Source organism: Helianthus annuus, chromosome 16, assembly GCF_002127325.2.
Source record: "Helianthus annuus cultivar XRQ/B chromosome 16, HanXRQr2.0-SUNRISE, whole genome shotgun sequence".
NCBI lineage: Eukaryota > Viridiplantae > Streptophyta > Magnoliopsida > Asterales > Asteraceae > Helianthus > Helianthus annuus.
Window position 1 is genome coordinate 19,667,712 of NC_035448.2, and position 18,477 is coordinate 19,686,188.

Genomic DNA, 18,477 nt, shown 5'->3' on the forward strand with positions numbered 1-18,477 from the left:
CAAGCTATGCAACACTTACCAACAGTAACCGCAGGTTTCTTCAATGTCGGAACAGTCCTTTTAGACTGCAGCCTCCGACGTTTCGGTCCACCAGCACCAGCAGCTGTCTCTTCTACTTGCCTTTTCCCCGCAGCTGTACCCAAACCCTCAAGGGTATCAGATACTATCACATAATCCAAGTTTCTACGAAAAGAAGAGTGAGAGATACCTGCCGCATGCGGTACCAAATGAGGCACAACAGGGACCTCTGATATTTTCCTTTGGCGAAAGCGCACACCTTTCACCGTCTGCCTCTTAGGCACACCCTTCGCATCAGGGTCCCCTAAGGCCCCAAGATCACCTGCATGAAAACCATGCACGACGTGAGTCCGTGCAACCCTTATTGTTATCACAAAGGTAAAGAATTCCTAAACATACCTTTACCCCGCGGCACCTCAACTGCCAATGCGGCTTCAGTAGGCACCCGGAAGTTATCGCGGATGATAACATTAAACTCCTCCTCCCCATCCGCACAAACAACTTTTTCCACCTGACCCTTGAAGTCCGGGGCAAACATCCTCCATACAGGAGCCTCCTCTGATAACAAACGCACAAGTCAGTAACGCATACAAGGATAAGAAAGTTAAACAAATGAAAAGTACGTACCACCACTTTTCTCCCGCACCACGGGTTTTGATTTCTTGTTCCTCCGCATCAACATCATGCGCAACACCCACAACTGGGTGTTGGTCAACTTCACAGACTCAATAGTCTGCAACCGCGGAAACCACTCCACCGTCTTCACACTTGGGACCGCAATGGTCTCTGCGATGATCGTCTCGGTCACATTCCGAAACGTCATCCTTGCAACAATGGCAGCAGCCTTGATGTAAAAGAACTTCTTCTTCCACATCGTCATCCCCTTGGGAGGAGTCATCAGCTTGGGAGTACCATCTCGCTGACGGAAAGAGAAGAACCCCATGGACACCGTCATTTGATAAAACCGTCGGAAATCTCCAACGGTGGGCTCTATGCCAAGAGCACGAAAGGTGAACTCGAAATTTCGAATCCGAATCATACCAAACGGACTCATTTGAGAGATATGGACCTTGTACCACTCCAAAACCTCGACAACAAAAACGGTCAGAGGTAACCGGAGATTGCAGTCACTAAAAAAGTCCGACCACATGGTCACGTAACCGGCCGGAGCGTCGGCACCGGTGTCACCTTCAGATGGGTAGACTGCCCCATATTCAGAGGGCATTTGAACGTCAAGCATTAGACGATCAAAGCTTTTCCTTGTCCACTTTAACGCCGGTAAACCACCACCGGCGGCTCCCTCTTCCTCCTCCTCCGCCGCCACCGGCGAAGATGGCTCTGGGTTTTCACCCTCCACATTGTGTGGATTTGATGGTTCAGCCATCAGAAAATATCAAAGATATGAAAGAACGTGAGTAGAAAAACTAAAAACCTCACCGGAACTTCAAGAGATATCGTCGGAGAAGACAAAGAACAAGGTTTCTCTCACCGGCAAATTTTTGAAATTTCGAACAAGTGAGGGGAAAACTACGAACGGTTTCCCCTTATATACCCATCGCAATTAATGCGGAGGGAGGAAACAAATCGTCACGTTCAAAAAGAGCGAATCGTATGACACCACGTGTCAAGCGCCGTTTTCGCTGACGGTTATCACGCGCGAGTGGCCGCCCACGCGCCTGACAAAAGAGACGTTTACACTCTTTGCTACAGTGCATTTAATGCCTCGGGCAGTGCAAACGTCCTTTCATTTCAGCACATGCCAGGAAGATCTCACCAACTTCCACCAACTCACACGTGAGATCAGCCACGTATGCAACAAAAAGCGACTACATTATCCAATTATAAGCGGCATGCGGTTTCTCTGGTATACCGCACCATAACCCATACCGCATGTCGTTTTTTAACATACCCCTAAAAATAGGTAAAAATATATATCTCTACACTATAAGGGGGTATAATACCTATCCGCACTACCCACGAGCACACGTGGAATATGCGGACATGACACACACGAGCCCGTTCAGGTGTGTCAGATGCTCAGAACCAGCGTTGCCCGTTGGACTGAACCGCATCTCAGACACAGGGGAACCGCATTGCCTTCATTCTCTTCAAGCTTCAAATCCCTCCTGTCCGTTTCACAACCGCAGAGGGTACATGAACACCTTCTTTAACAAAAGGAAGGAAGGGAATGTACGCGAACGCACATCAGCAACCCTGTCTCCTGAACCTTCAAGAGCTACATCCGAGCAACACACCCGCTTCGAGCGAATGTAGTAATGCAAAACCACAGACACTCACGAGGATCTACGGACATAACCATAGCTTCCGCAGAGTGGTTGCTACGGAAGAGCCAAGCTCACTCCACATCACCGAGCAATGCTACTTCAAGGCAAACTCGGTATTGGAGCGGGAAGGTAAGTGGCTCCAAAACGAACGCAGATAAGCGCTCTAAACGAGCCCTTGTCGAACAACAAGCGTCCGAACAGCGGTAACAAGTCTGCTTATGACTTTGTTTGCCCGCCTATGGGCCGCATAGAATAAACAATGGTGGGCATACCCTTGCCTATGACCATGTTTATTTACCCATAGTACAAACCTACATTGTTCGACCAAACATGGCCAACAATGACGCAACGAGGTAACCGCAAAGGACGTGCGGTTACTAGAGAGCTATGACGACGAACACGAAAACCCAACAAAAAAGGGATCGTCATCTCGTAACTAGATGCTGAACATAGAGCTTGAGCAAAGCACTTACAAGCATCCACTACTTTTGATCCCAATCTCAGAGATTGATCCAAAAGTTTTCTTTTCTTCTTCATGCACCAATTCAACAATTGGTTTGAAGAAAAGACCACCTTTCAGAGGTGGGAAACCTCTGCATACCTTCAAACCACCATCTCAGAGGTTGGTTCGAAGTTTGTGCAGCATTACTAACAAAGTCTCCAAGAGACCTTCGGCACAACAACAGGTGGCAAGCCACCTGGTGACATAAATCGGCTGAGAATTTCGCATCAGACGAGATTCCTTCACCGATACGGAAGAGGCGTCAGATAACCCTTCCAGACCTCCAGCTTAATTTACATACAGAAAGGACCACACATGGTCTAGGATCTTCTCCAGACTGCAAACTACCTTCCAAACACCATAGTCCAGTACTCCTCCCACATACAACTTGTATGTGGCAGCAACACTAGACTGGGGGGACTTGAAGGGGTATGGTCCCAGATCTCGCGTCAGCATCGACCGCGAGTGACCATTACCCTTATTAAAACCCCCACTAGCTAATAACCTACTTGTGCCCATGCGAGAACGCGTCGGCACAAGGGTTGAATCCAATCTATCTAGTAACGAAGGAGGACTTACATGGAACATGAGAACGGTAGAGTGATGCGACATAGCATCACATCTGGTGTACGAAAACGGAAGTATTCACAGCGATGCGGCATCGCACCGCATCCAGTGAACACTTCTATCAATACAAGAAAGCCTTACCTTAGGCATAGAAGAAGATGAACGTAACGGTGCGGCTGACACCGCACCATATGGGCATTTTCGTCACGACAAGGGATGCAGGCAAATAGTCTCCGCGGACGACGATGCGGCTAGCACCGCATCTCGCGTATTCCTTGATCACAAGTAGGAGACGCGGTAACTTCAGATGTTACCGCACGTAGCGATGCGGCTTGCACCGCATCCTATGCACTCAACAAGTGGGACTGACACCACAGTGCAAGTGGCACCAATGGCAGTTACCTATCAGAGCTACGTAAGCAATGGACTGACGTGGCGTAACCTCCACAACCGACAAGCCTGACACACCTGCAAAGGTGCAGCACGTCGTCAGTCCATCCATCATCATCCTCCTTCACTCCTCGGCTATAAATACCAACCCCAAACCAGGTTTGAGGTATCTCTTCACAACTCTCTCACTACTACTACTATCTTACTTTGCTTCTCAAGCAAACTACTGATTCTCACGCCGGAGAGTGGTAACAAGGAGCACCCCCCACCCCATCCTCCTTGTTACGAGTCACGGCTTGTTTCCTTGTGCAGGAGATCATCCACCGGTGATCCAGCCAGCGATCCTCGAGAGGAAGGGATTAACCCTTCTTGACGAGACCAGTGTGTTAACCCTGCCCGGCTAACCATTGTTTCATCACTTGGGTGGGCCCAAGCCTAATGTCGGCTAGTTTATTTTATACAATCATATAAAATAGAAAGAAATATAAATATTGAAGATTTTGAACCATACAAATTGGTAAAAAGCTTGTTTGGGATATTACATGACTCAATTATAAGACACACTTTTCCCTCTCAAGTTAACATCAATCCACAATAATATCCACTATATGATTAATGCTAATAGTCTAATAGAAGGCGCCCTATCCCTTTCACATCATTTTCTCAATATTTAGTTTCCAAAAATTAAAAAAATAATAAGATAGAAATAGAAAAAACACCCTCCTTTCAACCTTTTTACAATGCTAATATATAAACTAAGCCTATAAATCTATTGTCCCAATTTCTTACGAATCCGGATTATAAGGATGAGTAAGCAAGGGAGCAATTTGATGAACCTTCACCGCCTAACCGAGCCGAGTTAACCGACGATGACAAATACAAACCAAAAACGTTTGAATCTTCTTTTGATGGATCGTTGGTCTCTTTACTGGGTTCTTTAGTTGTCGTAGCCTCGTGTCTAATCTCTCTTAATAATGCCACCACTTCTTTCATTGTGGGACGGTCTTCGGGCCGGTTACTAGTACACAAGAGGGCAATTCCTAATGCTTGTAACATTTCTTGGATCTCTGTATCAGGATTACCATGTAGCTTTCGATCTATAATTTGTACCGGGTCTTTCTTATTCTTGAGGTGATTGCGAACCCATTGGATAACATGTAGTCCTTCAGAAAATGACTCGTCAACTGGTTTTTTTCGGGTCATTATCTCTAACAAGACCACCCCATAACTATAAACGTCACTCTTTTCTGTAATTTTCAACATGCTAGCATATTCTGCAAACACAAAAAAAAAACATATTTATTAACTCATTTACTAAAACATGTCAATCCGTTAACTCGTTAAAACTAGAATAAAAATTATAAAAAGATATAGTCTTTTCCGGTTAACCCGTTAACCCATTTACAACTCGTTTGACATATTTATAACAACCCTAAACCCAAAACATAAATATGACAACTTGTTAATCCATTTATTACAACCATTTTACATCATGTAAACCTCTTCATGAGTCACTTTACATGTTTACGACTTGATTACAACAAAAAAAAAAAAAATACCTCCACATGTCAACATGTTTGACTAGTTTAAATAAATGGATTACACAGGTCCTGTTCAGGTTACACTATTTTAAATATGGTTGGATTAGAGTTGATATCATTGACGTGAGTAACAGCTTACCTGGAGCCATGTAACCGTATGTGCCACCAAATTGAGGTTTCACCGAAAATGAAGTGTTGTCATTTTCCGCCAATCTTGCAAGCCCGAAATCCGCCAAACAGGCATCATTCCGATCACCTAATAATATGTTATCCGCCTTTACATCCCGATGGAGGATTGGCGGCACACAGTCGTGGTGTAAATAGGCTAAGCCTTCCGCTACTCCCAAACCAATCTTAAACCTTGTTTCCCACTCAATGACCTCGACATTACCTTCATGTAACAATGTACCTAGTGTACCATTTGGTAAAAAGTCATAAAACAACAATTTGTTTTTCCCATTTGAAGCCCAACCCAACAAACGAACAATATTCCGGTGGCGAATACACGCAAGAGTGGCGATTTCCGATGAGAAAGCCGAGGCAGAATAGTTATCCGATAACTGGAATCTTTTCACCGCGATCGGAAACCCTGACGAAACATTTACCCGATACACAACACCAGATCGACCCCGGCCCACCACATTGTCAGGCGTCAGAGATCTTGCCACGTCACCAATTGACAAGTCAAGTTTTTGGTATAAAGTGATCTCCCATGGTGGCCCCATTTCCACGTCAGCATCATCTAACCCACCCTCACCACTAGCACGTGTATTTCCCGCGAGTAAGATGTAGAGCGCAGATAGAACGAGAATACACGCAACACTTATAAGCACCGCCATCGCCACCTTAGCACCCTTGCTCCGTCTGGAAGCGCCGCCCTTGTCGGCGGCGCACACGTCACCCGCCAAACACAACAAAGGGTTGTTAGACAAGACACTTGGCGGTAACTTCGAGAAAAAAGGCGTGTCTGGCACGTGACCTTTGAAATCGTTGTGCGATATATTAACAACCACGAGATTTTCGAGACCAACGAGATTTTGAAGGTCTCCTGAAAGTTTGTTGTAAGAGAGATCCAAAACAGCTAGTTTATCTAGAGCGGCAAACTCCACCGGTATCTCGCCAGAGAGTTTGTTACAGCTGAGATTTAAAGCAATCTCCAATGCAGGAAGTTTGCCTAAACTCGCTGGAATCGCTCCAAAGAACTCGTTGTTGCTTAAATCAAGTAACTGTAAGTTTATACACAAACCGATTTCCAGTGGAATTTCACCAGAAAAGCGGTTCTTTCGTAACACAAGCTTGTTCAGTGATATCAATGATTTGATGGTAAAGCTCAATGTACCTTCGATTTGATTATCAGAGACATCAACAAGCTGGAGGGACACAATATTGTTTAAACTCTCTGGTAATGTTCCAGTTATCGAATTAGAATGCAAGTCTAGAAATGTCAAATTCATGCAACCAGATATCTCTACTGGAATGAATCTGGTTAACCCGTTGGATCCGAGATCAAGGAAGTTTAAATTCCTTAACCTGCCGATCTGAGGCGGAATGGATCCAATCAATTGATTATCGTTAACACGAAACCGGATCAATGACGTGCAGTTACCGATCTCTGGGGGTATTTGGCCTGAGAGTTCATTTTCTATTAATAACAACTTGTTCAGATTCTGGAGATTAAACAGATCTTTCGGGATCGATCCTGTTAACGAATTCTGCGACAAATCAATTGATTCTAGCTTTTGACAATTCGATATGGAAGTAGGTATTGCACCTTGAAGATGATTCTGCCATAAGTATAAGAGAGTGAGGTTTTCGAATGTTCCGATTACAGAAGGAATAGTTCCAGTGATTTGATTGTTGTCGAGTTCAATGTGGGTGAGACTTGTGCAGTTTTGTATCTGAATTGGTATCGAACCGGATATCCGGTTCATGCTCAGTTGAAGTTCCTGTAACGAGCCCAGTTTCCCGAACGTCACAGGAATGACTCCGGTTAACGCGTTCATCGAAATGTCAATTACAACTAGCTGCATGCAGTTTCCAAGCTCATGTGGAATAGCTCCAACTAGTTTGTTATTCCACAGCAACAGATTGTTTAGTTTTTTTAAACTGCCCAACGAATTCGGGATTGAGCCTGAAAGTGAGTTCTCGTATAAGTAGACGTTTTGGAGGTCGGTGCAGTTGCCGATTTGTTCCGGAATTTGGCCGGAAAGTAAGGTGGTGTAAATGGCAAGGGTTTGAAGGTTTTTGAGATAACCAATTGTTGTAGGGAGAAAACCTGATAAGCTTGTTTCTGCAAGCCCCAATACTACTAAACTAGTACAATTGCCAATTTGTTTTGGCAATGGGCCTTCAATGTTTTTGTTTCCACCAAGTCTTATGACTTGAAGCTTCTTTAACTCGCTTATGGTACCCGGAATGCTTCCGTTGAGTTGATTATCGTAGCATGTCAACACGACCAGACTCTTGAGGTTCCCAATGTTATCGGGAACCGGACCTTGGAGCCTGTTCGTGTTGATGTAAAGCTCAACGAGTTTGTTAAGATTACAAATCTCTTTAGGGATTTCACCGGTTAACCCATTGTCACTCAAATCCAAGTAACTTAGGTATTGTAGCGACCCGATTGCTTTCGGGATTGAACCGGTAAGATTCGTTCCCGATAGCACAAGCTTTTGTAGAGTTAACAATGAGCTAAAGTTAGAAGGAATACTTCCATGTAAGTCTATGTTACTCAAACTCAATTCAACAACATTGTTGTTAACATCACAAGTGACACCAAACCACCCACAAGGAGTTTCATTAGTTGAATAACTTGAATCATCCCAGCTGATTAAAACCTCCAAATGTGGCCCTTTTAAGGTTTTTCGCCATGAAAGAAGAGCTTCACCTTGTGGGTTGAGGGAGAAACAATAAGGGATTATAACAAAGAGTATGAAAAGTGAAAACAGAGGTTGAAAGATAGGCATTACAAAAATGCAAACTCTGATGAGAAGCAGTGGAGTTTGTGGGTTTTTTTTAGTGTTGTAAAATGACAGAAAAATATGTAATGGTGACACAGAATTTGCGGACTGCTAGACCATGATGTTTAAAATGAATGGAGTATGACATAAATCCATTGTTAATTTGTTATGGGTATAGTACAATCATCATCATTATACTCGGTGAATCCCACCGATAGCAAAGCTAAGCTATGGTCTGAGGAGGGTAAGATGTAGACAGCCTTACCTCTACCCTGTAGGAACACAGAGGCTGCTTCCAGTGAGACCCCTTGCTCGATAGTAGTTTTGCATGAAGCCTTGGACGTAAAGCATATAACACTAGCAACAATCAGGACAAAAGCCGATTAGTACAGGTACCCCTTGTCTTTCGGTTATCAACGCGAAATGGGTATAGTACAAGAATACCAAATATGGACAAACCGACCATGTACACCTGATATTATCTAAAAAGGTATACAAACAAGGTTATCATATCACTTATCAATTAGGCAATGATGGATTTTATGGTACAAGTTTTAAAGGTATGAACTACAGGGTCCACACTAATTTAACTTGTTTTGAAAAAATAAGGAGACAAAGATCTGAGTCGAGTTAAAAATGAAACTGGAGATGATTTGGAAAAATAGCATGATTTATAATCTTTCTAACTCGATGATTAATGGCCGACGGTTACATGATTGGATCATTGTTACCATGGTGTTACACCCAGAAGGTTGCGTGACAAGAGAGGGATCAAAAAAGAAGTAGACTTGGGAATGGATAGGATGCCGTCGGTTTTAAGGAGCCCACAACGACGTCCAGACGGCGGACCTAGGTAGAGGGTTGGGTGGGCAGGCGCACCCCTTGAAAAAAAAAACAGTGTATTTTATAGGGCAAAATCTTGATTGCACCCCTTGAAAATTTGGTTAAACCCTTCGTCCGCACCCCCTAAAACTAATTCTTGAATTTGCCACTGATGATCTAACATTTGTATCTTGTTCATGTTGTTAAAAATAACTATTAAAGATAAGAAAATTTAACGGAAGGAGATCAGGTGATATCATATATATGTGGAGGACATGATTTGAATTTTGGTATATTTCATCTAACATATTAGGCTACTCAGTATGGGTGAGACTCATCCTTGGAGGATGATCTTTCACGTCAGTGCCACGTAGGATGGGTGTGAGGATGGGGCAAAAAGGATGGATCTAAGGAAATGGGGGATGTGCCTGAAATATATATATGTATATGTTGTACTAGTGGGGTGCCCGCAGCGGCGGGGCGACATTTGCATTGCGGTAGTTGTTTGTAATGATTTATTATGTAATTTTTTCAAAAGGTTTTATGTAAGTAACTTCATTGCGGTAGATATACGTCATAAGCTTTAGATATGTCTAGTAAGTAATAGATTAATTAGCATTTACATTTTCAAGTAATTCAAGAAACCGTTAATAAAATAAAGTAACATAAAAATAACAGAAGAGTCTAACGAGTCCTTAAAATTTGACTCAATGCACTAAGGTAGCGTTCGTTTCATGGAATGGAATGGAATGGAATTAGGAAGTTTTTCTTTGTAAAATTGATCTTGGTTGGGAGAGGGAGGAATTTGAAATCCTTCACTCTAATGAAATTTGTGACTATTTCAACATTGCTTAGAAATCCTTCACTCTAGTGAAGGATTTCTAAGGAATGTTGAAATAGTCACAAATTTCATTGATTAAAGAAATTCATTGGATTTCAAATTCTCCCCTCCCCAAACCAAGATCAATTTTACAAAGAAAAGCTTCCCAATTCCATCTCATTCCATTCCATGAAACGAACGTTACCTAAGAGATATTTGGTGGTATTTAACCAAAAAAATGGATCTGGTGTATTTCATTACCAAATTCTGTTATTTTATCAACTTCATGTTCAAATTAGCTATCGAAAAACAAATTTACCATTTTGAATGTAATATTATCAGTTTATCCCAAGTTAATTAAATTTTTGAAGTTTACAGTTATTTGTGTATGTGGTGAGTTAATTATACGCAAGGTTAATATTTACAATTCAATAGTTGGCGATTTAGATCAATATGGGGCTTCACGAGTACCCCCCACAAAAACTAGTTTAATACCCGTCCGTTGGACGGCTTACGCTAACAACGTAACAAACAAAGATAATGTATATTGAGGGTGTTCGGGAACGCTTCTCCTTTTCTTCTTTTCCATATCCTTTTTTGAAAAGGTTGCAACCATCTAACTTTTCCTTTTCTTCTTTTCAAACCACTAAAACTCATTCTCAACACATTATCCAAACACTACAAATAACCAAACATTAAAATGAACAAAACAAAAGATCATACTTAATGGAACTAAATATTTGTACTTTCTTTGACAAGTGTTGAGACACAAACATCAGCAGCATCTTCCTCTACACTTTCTTTAGCTTCAACAACTTCACTCTCATTATCGTCATTGTGGTGGGTCTTTTCTTGTAAGCTTCCTTCAACCGTCACCTCCTGTGCGCGTGTAACGTCATCCTCATCTTGATCTTTTTCTAATACGTTGACAACTTTCTCCTTTTCTTCATGCTCTGTCGTCTCTACTTGAGGTATTGTTTGTGTTAAGGTGCAAGCATCGGGGGTGATTGCTTGTAATAACCCATTTTGTTCATTTTTTCAATTTCTACATCTGGCTTGGTTTCTTCAATCTCTTCATCTTGCTCAATTTTCTTGACACTTTTCTCGTACTTTTGTTCTGTGTCCTTTGATCCAATTTCACTCAATTCACTTGCCTATATGAAATTATTTATATTTTGTGTTTATGGCCGGTAGAGTGAAAGAAAATCTAAAATAATCTATATGAATACGCTCAAAGCTTGTAATAACAATATTCATAGCAGCTTGGATTCATCGTTCTTCATCCAAATATTAGCCACAATTTTTATAAATGGTGTCTTCTTCACAATGCCATTTTCTCTAATCATTTGTCATTTTTGATTTTGTCGAAGGTAAAAATGTCATACTCATACGTAAAAATGGCAAAAGGGACGGTCTGTTGGGTTGGGTTGAGTAACGGGTCAAAGTTGGTAGTTAAGTACTGGTCAAAGTTGGTCATTTTAATCTCTGGTTACCTTTCTTGGCAATTTTTGTTTATGTTTTTCCTAATATTAAACAAATCCGTAAATTGTCCCCTACAATCTTGAATTTCATATGAGCCCGTCTAACCTCAAAAGACAAAACTATATGTAAAAGTTATATGAAATTATATATGTTCATACGCTGCACATGGAGGCAAACCATAACAAATGAAACAACAAACATAAAAACTCACTTCATTGATTAAAATTAGACCTGGTAAACGGGTCGGGTCAGGTCGGGTCATGGGTTAAAATGGGTTCGGGTCAATTAAAAAACGGGTTGTTTTGGTTCGGGTCAAAACGGGTTTCGGGTAAAACGGTTCATTAAAAAATATGTATGTGTGCGAGTGTGTTCGTTCATATCTGATTTAATATAAGAAAATTGAAATAAAATTTAACATAAAATGCAAAAAGATTAGCATTTCTCAGTAACTTGTACAACCAAAAAGTCAAAAAAGCTAAATTCATTGAGAGAAGCAAGTTGTATGGTTACATACTTGCCACGTATATTTCTAATAGTCTTTATCACACATCCTATCCTATATTTTCAATTACCCTCATTTTTCTCTACTCAGACTCCTTCTCAACAATCTCTAAGACTCACAAACAACTTGTGAAGAACCAAAAAATACTGTGAGAATCCTTTTTATATGTTAATTTTTGTTGGCGATTCGTTCAAAAAAATGTGAGAATCGATTTTGTGACTTTTTTGCCTCATCAAAATTAAAGGCGGTGGACGATGGTGATGGACGACGGCGGTGAACGAAGGTGATGGACGGTGGCAAATGGACGACAGCGGTAGATAAAGGCTGCGGGTGACGACTAAGGCGTAGATGAAGGAGGCTTAGTATACACGTGGTATAGCATGTTTAACTCACTAGTCTTCAATATAGATGATGAAGAACCCGTTGTTCATTAACTGCGTTGTTCATTAACTGCTATGACCCGTTCTGACCCGTTGGTCACATGCTAAAAACCCATTTTGACCCGCTTTTTCAAATCAAGAAATTGTTGGATGTCCAGGTTGACCCGTCCTTTACTTTTGCTATACCCAAATGAACCCGAAGGTAGAAAAAAAATAACCCAAACCTACCCGAAAATGATGGTTTGGGTTGTGATTGCCGGCTCTAATTAAAATACATAGATTAAGGTTTGATGTTGAACAACTAAACATAAGGTCAAAGTGTTGACTTACTTGTGAACTTCAAGTTCTTCTTGTCTCTGGGTCATATCCCATGTCAAACCCTCACTTTTTAAATCCAAGCAGGGCTATGATATCTCCAATTTGTACTTCTTCACAAGTTTGATGTATCTGAAAATGTAAAGATTCAAAGATCATGTCAAAGTCAAACATTGACTATTTAAAAAGTCATCATAGACACTCACTCTTCAGCATCAAAATTCTCAACTCCAAGATCTTCATCCCATATAAATATGAAGTCATACGGTGCAACAATATACGGATGCAAGAATCTTTTAGCATACCACCTATGAATTCAACTAAAAGTCAAAGATACCACATACCCAATAATAAGTATAAACTGATTTTGTTTCTTTACCATTTTGTTTGCTTTGGAACACTTATGTGAATGGCTCTTTTTGACCACTCAAATTCATTCCATTCGTTTGTTTGGCCATCATAGTGGAACAGAAGGATAGTGAAGTTGTTTGAAAACTGTAGAATCAAACACCATTAGAGGCGGAGATATAAGGTGGCAAAGGGCGGAGAATCCGGAGATAAAGGAATAAAGTTTGACCTTTTTGACTGCTTGGTCAATGTTATCTTTCTGATCACAACCAATAGTGAAAGCTACAAGATACTTTGGTTTGAATGTTAGGTCCTGCAAATCAAAAGAAGATTAAATCTTAAAACATTTCAACATGTATCCAAGAAAGTTAATCCAAAATAGCCAGTTTGATCACAAATTTGCTGACCTCACTAGGTCTACCATATAATCTTCTAGGATATAAGTCTGTTTCAGAAGCAATTATAGCTGGAGGTAATCTTTCTGCACCGCGAGGGTTAGTTGAGACGAAAATCTGCATCAATGACAAATTATGAATAAACATCATATCATATTTTTAGTTATTATTGATGTTATGATCATGTAATTGGATGATTATCCATAGATAGATAACTTGAGTAAGAGAATCATAATATAACCTTGTCAAACAATATTACCTGTGATTGATCACCAAGTTTTTCAGCTTTGGTTGAGACATTGTCCCTTGAGACAGAGATCACATTTAAGATTGTTTGTGTAGAACACCCCGAATTTTTGTCACCAATGTATGTATCAATTGAGGGTACGAGTTTAAGCTATCAAATTCATAAAATAAGTGTCCTTAACATAATGCTTTAATTCAAATATGATACAAACAATTCAATTAGTTATCGGTCTCACGTATACAAAGTAAATTTAGAAGGCAACTATAGCTACTTTGACTCTCAAAAGTCAAGAACAGACTTTTTGGGATATAAGTTGAAATATCAAGTATGTACCTTGGTGGTGAAAAAGCCAGAAACAATAAAGAAACTTCATAAAGTTCAATCTAGTTACCAATATCGTCTACACAACTTCTTGACAAATTGAATTAAAATATAACTACTTATACTCTTAAAAGTCAAATCACACGATATATGCCCAAAAAATACATACCTTTGGTGGTGAAATATCCTTAAATGATACTCCAATGGAGAACCCAAAATCAATACTGATTATGATCTTTACAGCAGCCCTCATCCATTCATTTGGTTTTCTGAAAGTTGCATCATGAACAAAGAAGTATCACATAATAATATTTCAAAAAAGTTACCATCAAATTTAAGGAAAAAGAAAAAAAAAGAAACAAACCTACGAAAACTTCCCCTTCTTTTATAGTCTTCAAATTTAATGGTGACAAGCCAAATTAAACTCCAAAAGTAACTTGCATTCTATGATATATGCCCAAGCAACCAATTATTTATTATTCAAGAAACTAAGTTAACACATAGAGCAATCCAACAAACCCCAATTTACGACAGAACACTCAAATAGGTTAAAAAAAACTTAATAAACAATAGAAGTATGCTACCTGAAAAGATGACGGCAAACAAACGATGAAAGTTGGAACAATTTAGAGGAAGAGGAAGATGAAGATGAATGGAGACTGCGAACCCTGGTTTGTCGCCTTTTCTTAACTTAGGTCTAGAAGAAGAGGAAGTAAATTAGTTGAGAAGCTTACATGGAATCTGTTGCATCGATTACTGAGGTGATTCATCGAATTTGTGTCTAGGGTGATAAAGGATGATTCGCGAATACAGAGAAAAAAAAAGAAAATGTCGTGTCTTGGCAATGTGGGTGAGGGTTTATAATGGGTGGCCTAGGGTGGTTGGGGAGAAGAAAACGGCAAATGTAGCGGAGAACGTGTGCATCATAGATTGAAACCGTCGCCAACTGCAGGAGGCTATGAGAGAGAGAGTGTGGAACTGCCATTAAACATGCAGGTGCATTATATAGTATAAGATCACCTCAATCGACCCAGATTTCTAGGAAGATTGTAGTAGTTGGTTTGGAGATAATGGGTCTAAAAATAAGGAGAAAAATTACAAGAGGAGTGGAGATCATGGGCCTAAATTTATGGAGCAAAACCACCAGCAAAAAACTGCAAATAACCTCCACTAGAGCGGTTATTTTTGCTAGTTTATACGGCCCAGATTTAATCTCAGCATAATCGAACGGATGATATTGATTTCAACACTAACTTCCACTTAATGGGTTCCATATATATATATAATGTAGACGATGCAAACAAGTGGCAAATACCTAAATTTATATTTATATCAATATAAAATGATAACATTCTTAAAAGTTTTACTTTATTTCAACACATGTAGTTAGAGCACAGATTTCAAGTAATTCTAGCAAGATATGCCCAGAAAAAAACGATGAAATCCTTACGGATAGAAGGCCTATTTATCAACTCAGTTTTTTTTTCTTTTTTTTGGCCAGCAAAACTTCTATATCTATATATAGAAAAGAAACCAGTAAGAAGCTGAAAATCCGACAGAAAAAAAAAACCGAACCAATTACCACATATAAAGGACATCAACCCAGTTAATTAGTTAAAACTCTTTCACGACTCAGTCTACACTTTTAACAAAATGCATGCAACTAAATAAACTTAGGGGTTGTTTGTTTACCTCTTAATGAAGCTCTTAATGGTTCAGACCTCTTACTGTTTCAAGACTTAATGATTCAGACTGTTTGTTTCATGAGCAAATGTCTGAATGGTTCAGACATTTGCCTCTGAATGGTTAAGCATTATACTGAGTCTGAATGGTTAAGATCTCAAATCTGAATTGGTTAGACATTTGCCTTTGAACGGTTAAGCATTATACTGGCTCTTAATGGTTCAGACCTCTTACTGGTTCAGTACTTAATGGTTCAGACCTCTTTCTGTTTCAGCACTTAACCATTCATAAGTTGCCACACGGCCCCTTAGATATACATAAGAAAATTTAACGGAAGGAGATCAGGTGATATCATATATATGTGGAGGACATGATTTGAATTTTGGTATATTTCATCTAACATATTAGGCTACTCGGTATGGGTGAGGCTCATCCTTGGAGGATGACCCTCCACGTCAGTGCCACGTAGGATGGGTGTAAGGATAGGACAAAAAGGATGGATCTAAGGAAATGGGGATGTGCCTGAAATATATATGTATATGTTGTATGTATATGTGTGTGAGAAGAAGATGCAACAATTTTTGTCCTTTACCTCCCGTCTCCAACGTCACACCCCTACCATTTAGGACAACGACGAGCCTACCCGGAATGGTGTGGGGGAGCGTCGCCGGACGTGAACAACCCCTACACCGAGTGGCCTTATAGAGGGTGTTATTTCACTTAAATTAGCTTACAAGCATGTCCATTTTGGAAAATCTAAGCACGAGATTGGATTAGAGGGTGTCACGTGACCCACACATATAATATAGTGTTGGCCGGTCCATTTGAGAACTCCTTTGAAGGTTTTATGTATTTTTTTAATGTGAATAAGTTATAAAATTTAATCCTACTTTGTCAAAAGACATCACATCAAATATCGTAGTCTTAAAAGCGTGTGTGTAGGAAATATTATAGAAATTCAGAATGTTTTTTTTACTTTTGCAAATAATCTTTCAACATAGATTTCATATAGAGAAAGACATTTAACTTGTTGATATGGATATGCTACCTGACATGAGCTTTTGCTCTCGCTCTGATCGGGATTTCTTGCTTGAGACTAGGGGCGTGAATTCTTGCACACATCAGAACGAATTTGTGCGCTTAAATTTAGTCTAAACGAGCCCTATCCATTTTGAGACTAGGGACGTGAATTCTTGCATGCATCAGAACGAATTTGCGGGCTTAAATGTAGTCTAAACGGGCCCTGTCCATTTCAGGTCGAACCTTCGCACATGTTTAACTATATGGGTTGTGTTTATGTTGTGTCTACCTGATAGTTCACTGATTGACCCGTTTAATTTTATACTTATATTTTCAAAATATATTTTACATTAGAATTTAACTTGATTGAGTATATCATACCAAAATTTAAAAGATAAAAAAGAAACTAAGTATTAAAAATGTCTATAGTTTAAACGATACTATTAATATACATTTGTTTTTAGTTGTAATGTGCAATTTTAGAATATTAATACACAAACAAATAAAATTCCGGATTAAACAAGTCATGTTCATTTCAACTTGTAAAAACTTGTGTCATGTTAGGGTTCATATATTAATTTTTTCGAGTTCATGTAGATTAGACCCACCAACCCATCCGATCCATTTTCATTTGTACTTGAGATAACACGCATTATTGTAGAGACAAATAAAGAAATTGTTAGAACATATGGAACCACCACCGAAGATAAGTCAGTCAATGTTTTCAATTGAAGTAAAGCTCGCTTTAAGAGCATTCACAATGCTAGACCTCATTCAAAATCCAGAATTGTCACGTTAGCATGCCACATCATTCCAAACATTTCAAACCTCGCTTTTTTCCTCCAACACTAACCCACTTCAAATCTTCACCTCATTATCCACCTTATTGTTGGTGCATATGTCTGTCGACTTTGTCTTGTATCGAGTCTTGTATTAGAATTGAAATATCTAGACACGTAGAACGAGAAAAACAAGAAACATGTAGGATGAAGCCATTTCGCACGAACTGGTAAGGCCAGTTCGCACGAAATGCCATTTCGTGTGAGGCCATTCCATGCGAAATGGACTCCCTATATATATGTGTGTCTTGGATTTCATTTGTAACTTTGTGATTCCGGAGCAGAGGTGCTGCCGAAGTGTCTCGAGACCGTGTAAAGCTGTAAAATCAATACAAGAGACATTATAAGTGATTCTGAGTGTAAATCAAGCTGATTCAACATCGATACGACTGTTTCCGCCTTTCGTATTGATTAAGAACTCTTCTGATAGAATCGTATAGGTCGAATCTTGATCCTACACTTATCACATACTTTTTTTCTCCAACGCTAAACCCGAAGTCCGGGCCTACCGGAAAATCAGGGTGTGACATAAAAACGCTGACAAAAACACTGACCCCCACACTACAAAGCTGGTAAAGGCAATCTTCAACAAATATGCCAAATCTTCAACAAAAATGCCAAATCTTCAATAAAATAAACACCAAATTTCAACAAAAACACCAAATCTTCAACAAAAACGTCGAGCCAAGAACAAATACGCCCAGATCTGGTTTTCAACAACCCGAACTAATCTAAAATCAACCAAAGCATATTGAATCTATCCCAAATGATATGAAAATGATCCTAAGATGATTTAGAACACTTTTAGACAAATCCAAACCACAAAACACACCAATTCAAACCATTTTCACCTACATTTTGAAAACCCAAAAGTTTCCAAAATCTCAAAACAAACAATCAATCAAGAGCACCAAGGCTCTGATGCCAAATTGTAGATCCCAATAGCTTCGGATCACAGTGGCGATGAGTGATTAACACACAAACACTTATTGCTTAGGTGTTTGAATGTGTATAAACTAAAAAACCCAAAACAAACTAGTTGA

General features: G+C 39.7%; 2 protein-coding genes and 1 long non-coding RNA gene across 4 annotated transcripts; 1 reads left to right on the forward strand and 2 right to left on the reverse strand.

Moving 5' to 3' along the window:
• Nucleotides 1–4,530: 4,530 nt before the first annotated feature.
• LOC110918152 (LRR receptor-like serine/threonine-protein kinase) lies at nt 4,531–8,266 on the reverse strand. Its single transcript, XM_022162512.2, has 2 exons — nt 5,443–8,266; nt 4,531–5,036 (listed from the first exon to the last, which is right to left on the reverse strand). Exons 1-2 carry the CDS (start codon nt 8,264–8,266, stop codon nt 4,561–4,563), a joined length of 3,300 nt encoding a protein of 1,099 aa, XP_022018204.1. The 3' UTR covers nt 4,531–4,560.
• A 2,379-nt stretch (nt 8,267–10,645) lies between these two features.
• Nucleotides 10,646–14,944, reverse strand: LOC110919065. Of its 2 annotated transcripts, XR_004884949.1 has the most exons (10): nt 14,477–14,944; nt 14,257–14,336; nt 14,062–14,161; nt 13,584–13,721; nt 13,337–13,441; nt 13,159–13,242; nt 12,961–13,076; nt 12,788–12,889; nt 12,597–12,713; nt 10,646–11,056 (listed from the first exon to the last, which is right to left on the reverse strand). XR_004884949.1 is itself a non-coding variant. In XM_035986085.1 (9 exons), exons 3-9 carry the CDS (start codon nt 14,143–14,145, stop codon nt 12,671–12,673), a joined length of 672 nt encoding a protein of 223 aa, XP_035841978.1. In that variant the 5' UTR covers nt 14,146–14,161; nt 14,257–14,336; nt 14,477–14,944; the 3' UTR covers nt 12,072–12,670. The 2 variants fall into 2 exon arrangements, 1 of the variants encoding a protein (XP_035841978.1); XM_035986085.1 differs by lacking the exon at nt 10,646–11,056 and having other exon boundaries at nt 12,072–12,713.
• Nucleotides 11,859–12,480, forward strand: LOC118488474. Its single transcript, XR_004884950.1, has 2 exons — nt 11,859–12,034; nt 12,131–12,480. It is a non-coding gene; the product is annotated as an uncharacterized LOC118488474 (long non-coding RNA).
• Nucleotides 14,945–18,477: the final 3,533 nt, after the last annotated feature.

Bases quoted from the DNA above. Each gene is read 5' to 3' on its own strand.
- LOC110918152 (XM_022162512.2), bottom strand. From the start codon at position 8,266: ATGCCTATCTTTCAACCTCTGTTTTCACTTTTCATACTCTTTGTTATA. The intron at 5,037-5,442 runs GTAAGCTGTTAC...TTGTGTTTGCAG, and splicing joins ATACGGTTACATGGCTCCAG to AATATGCTAGCATGTTGAAA.
- LOC110919065 (XM_035986085.1), bottom strand. From the start codon at position 14,145: ATGAGGGCTGCTGTAAAGATCATAATCAGTATTGATTTTGGGTTCTCC. The intron at 13,722-14,061 runs GTATGTATTTTT...TGAATTTGATAG, and splicing joins AGGATATTTCACCACCAAAG to CTTAAACTCGTACCCTCAAT. The intron at 13,077-13,158 runs GTCAAACTTTAT...TTGATTCTACAG, and splicing joins TTGACCAAGCAGTCAAAAAG to TTTTCAAACAACTTCACTAT.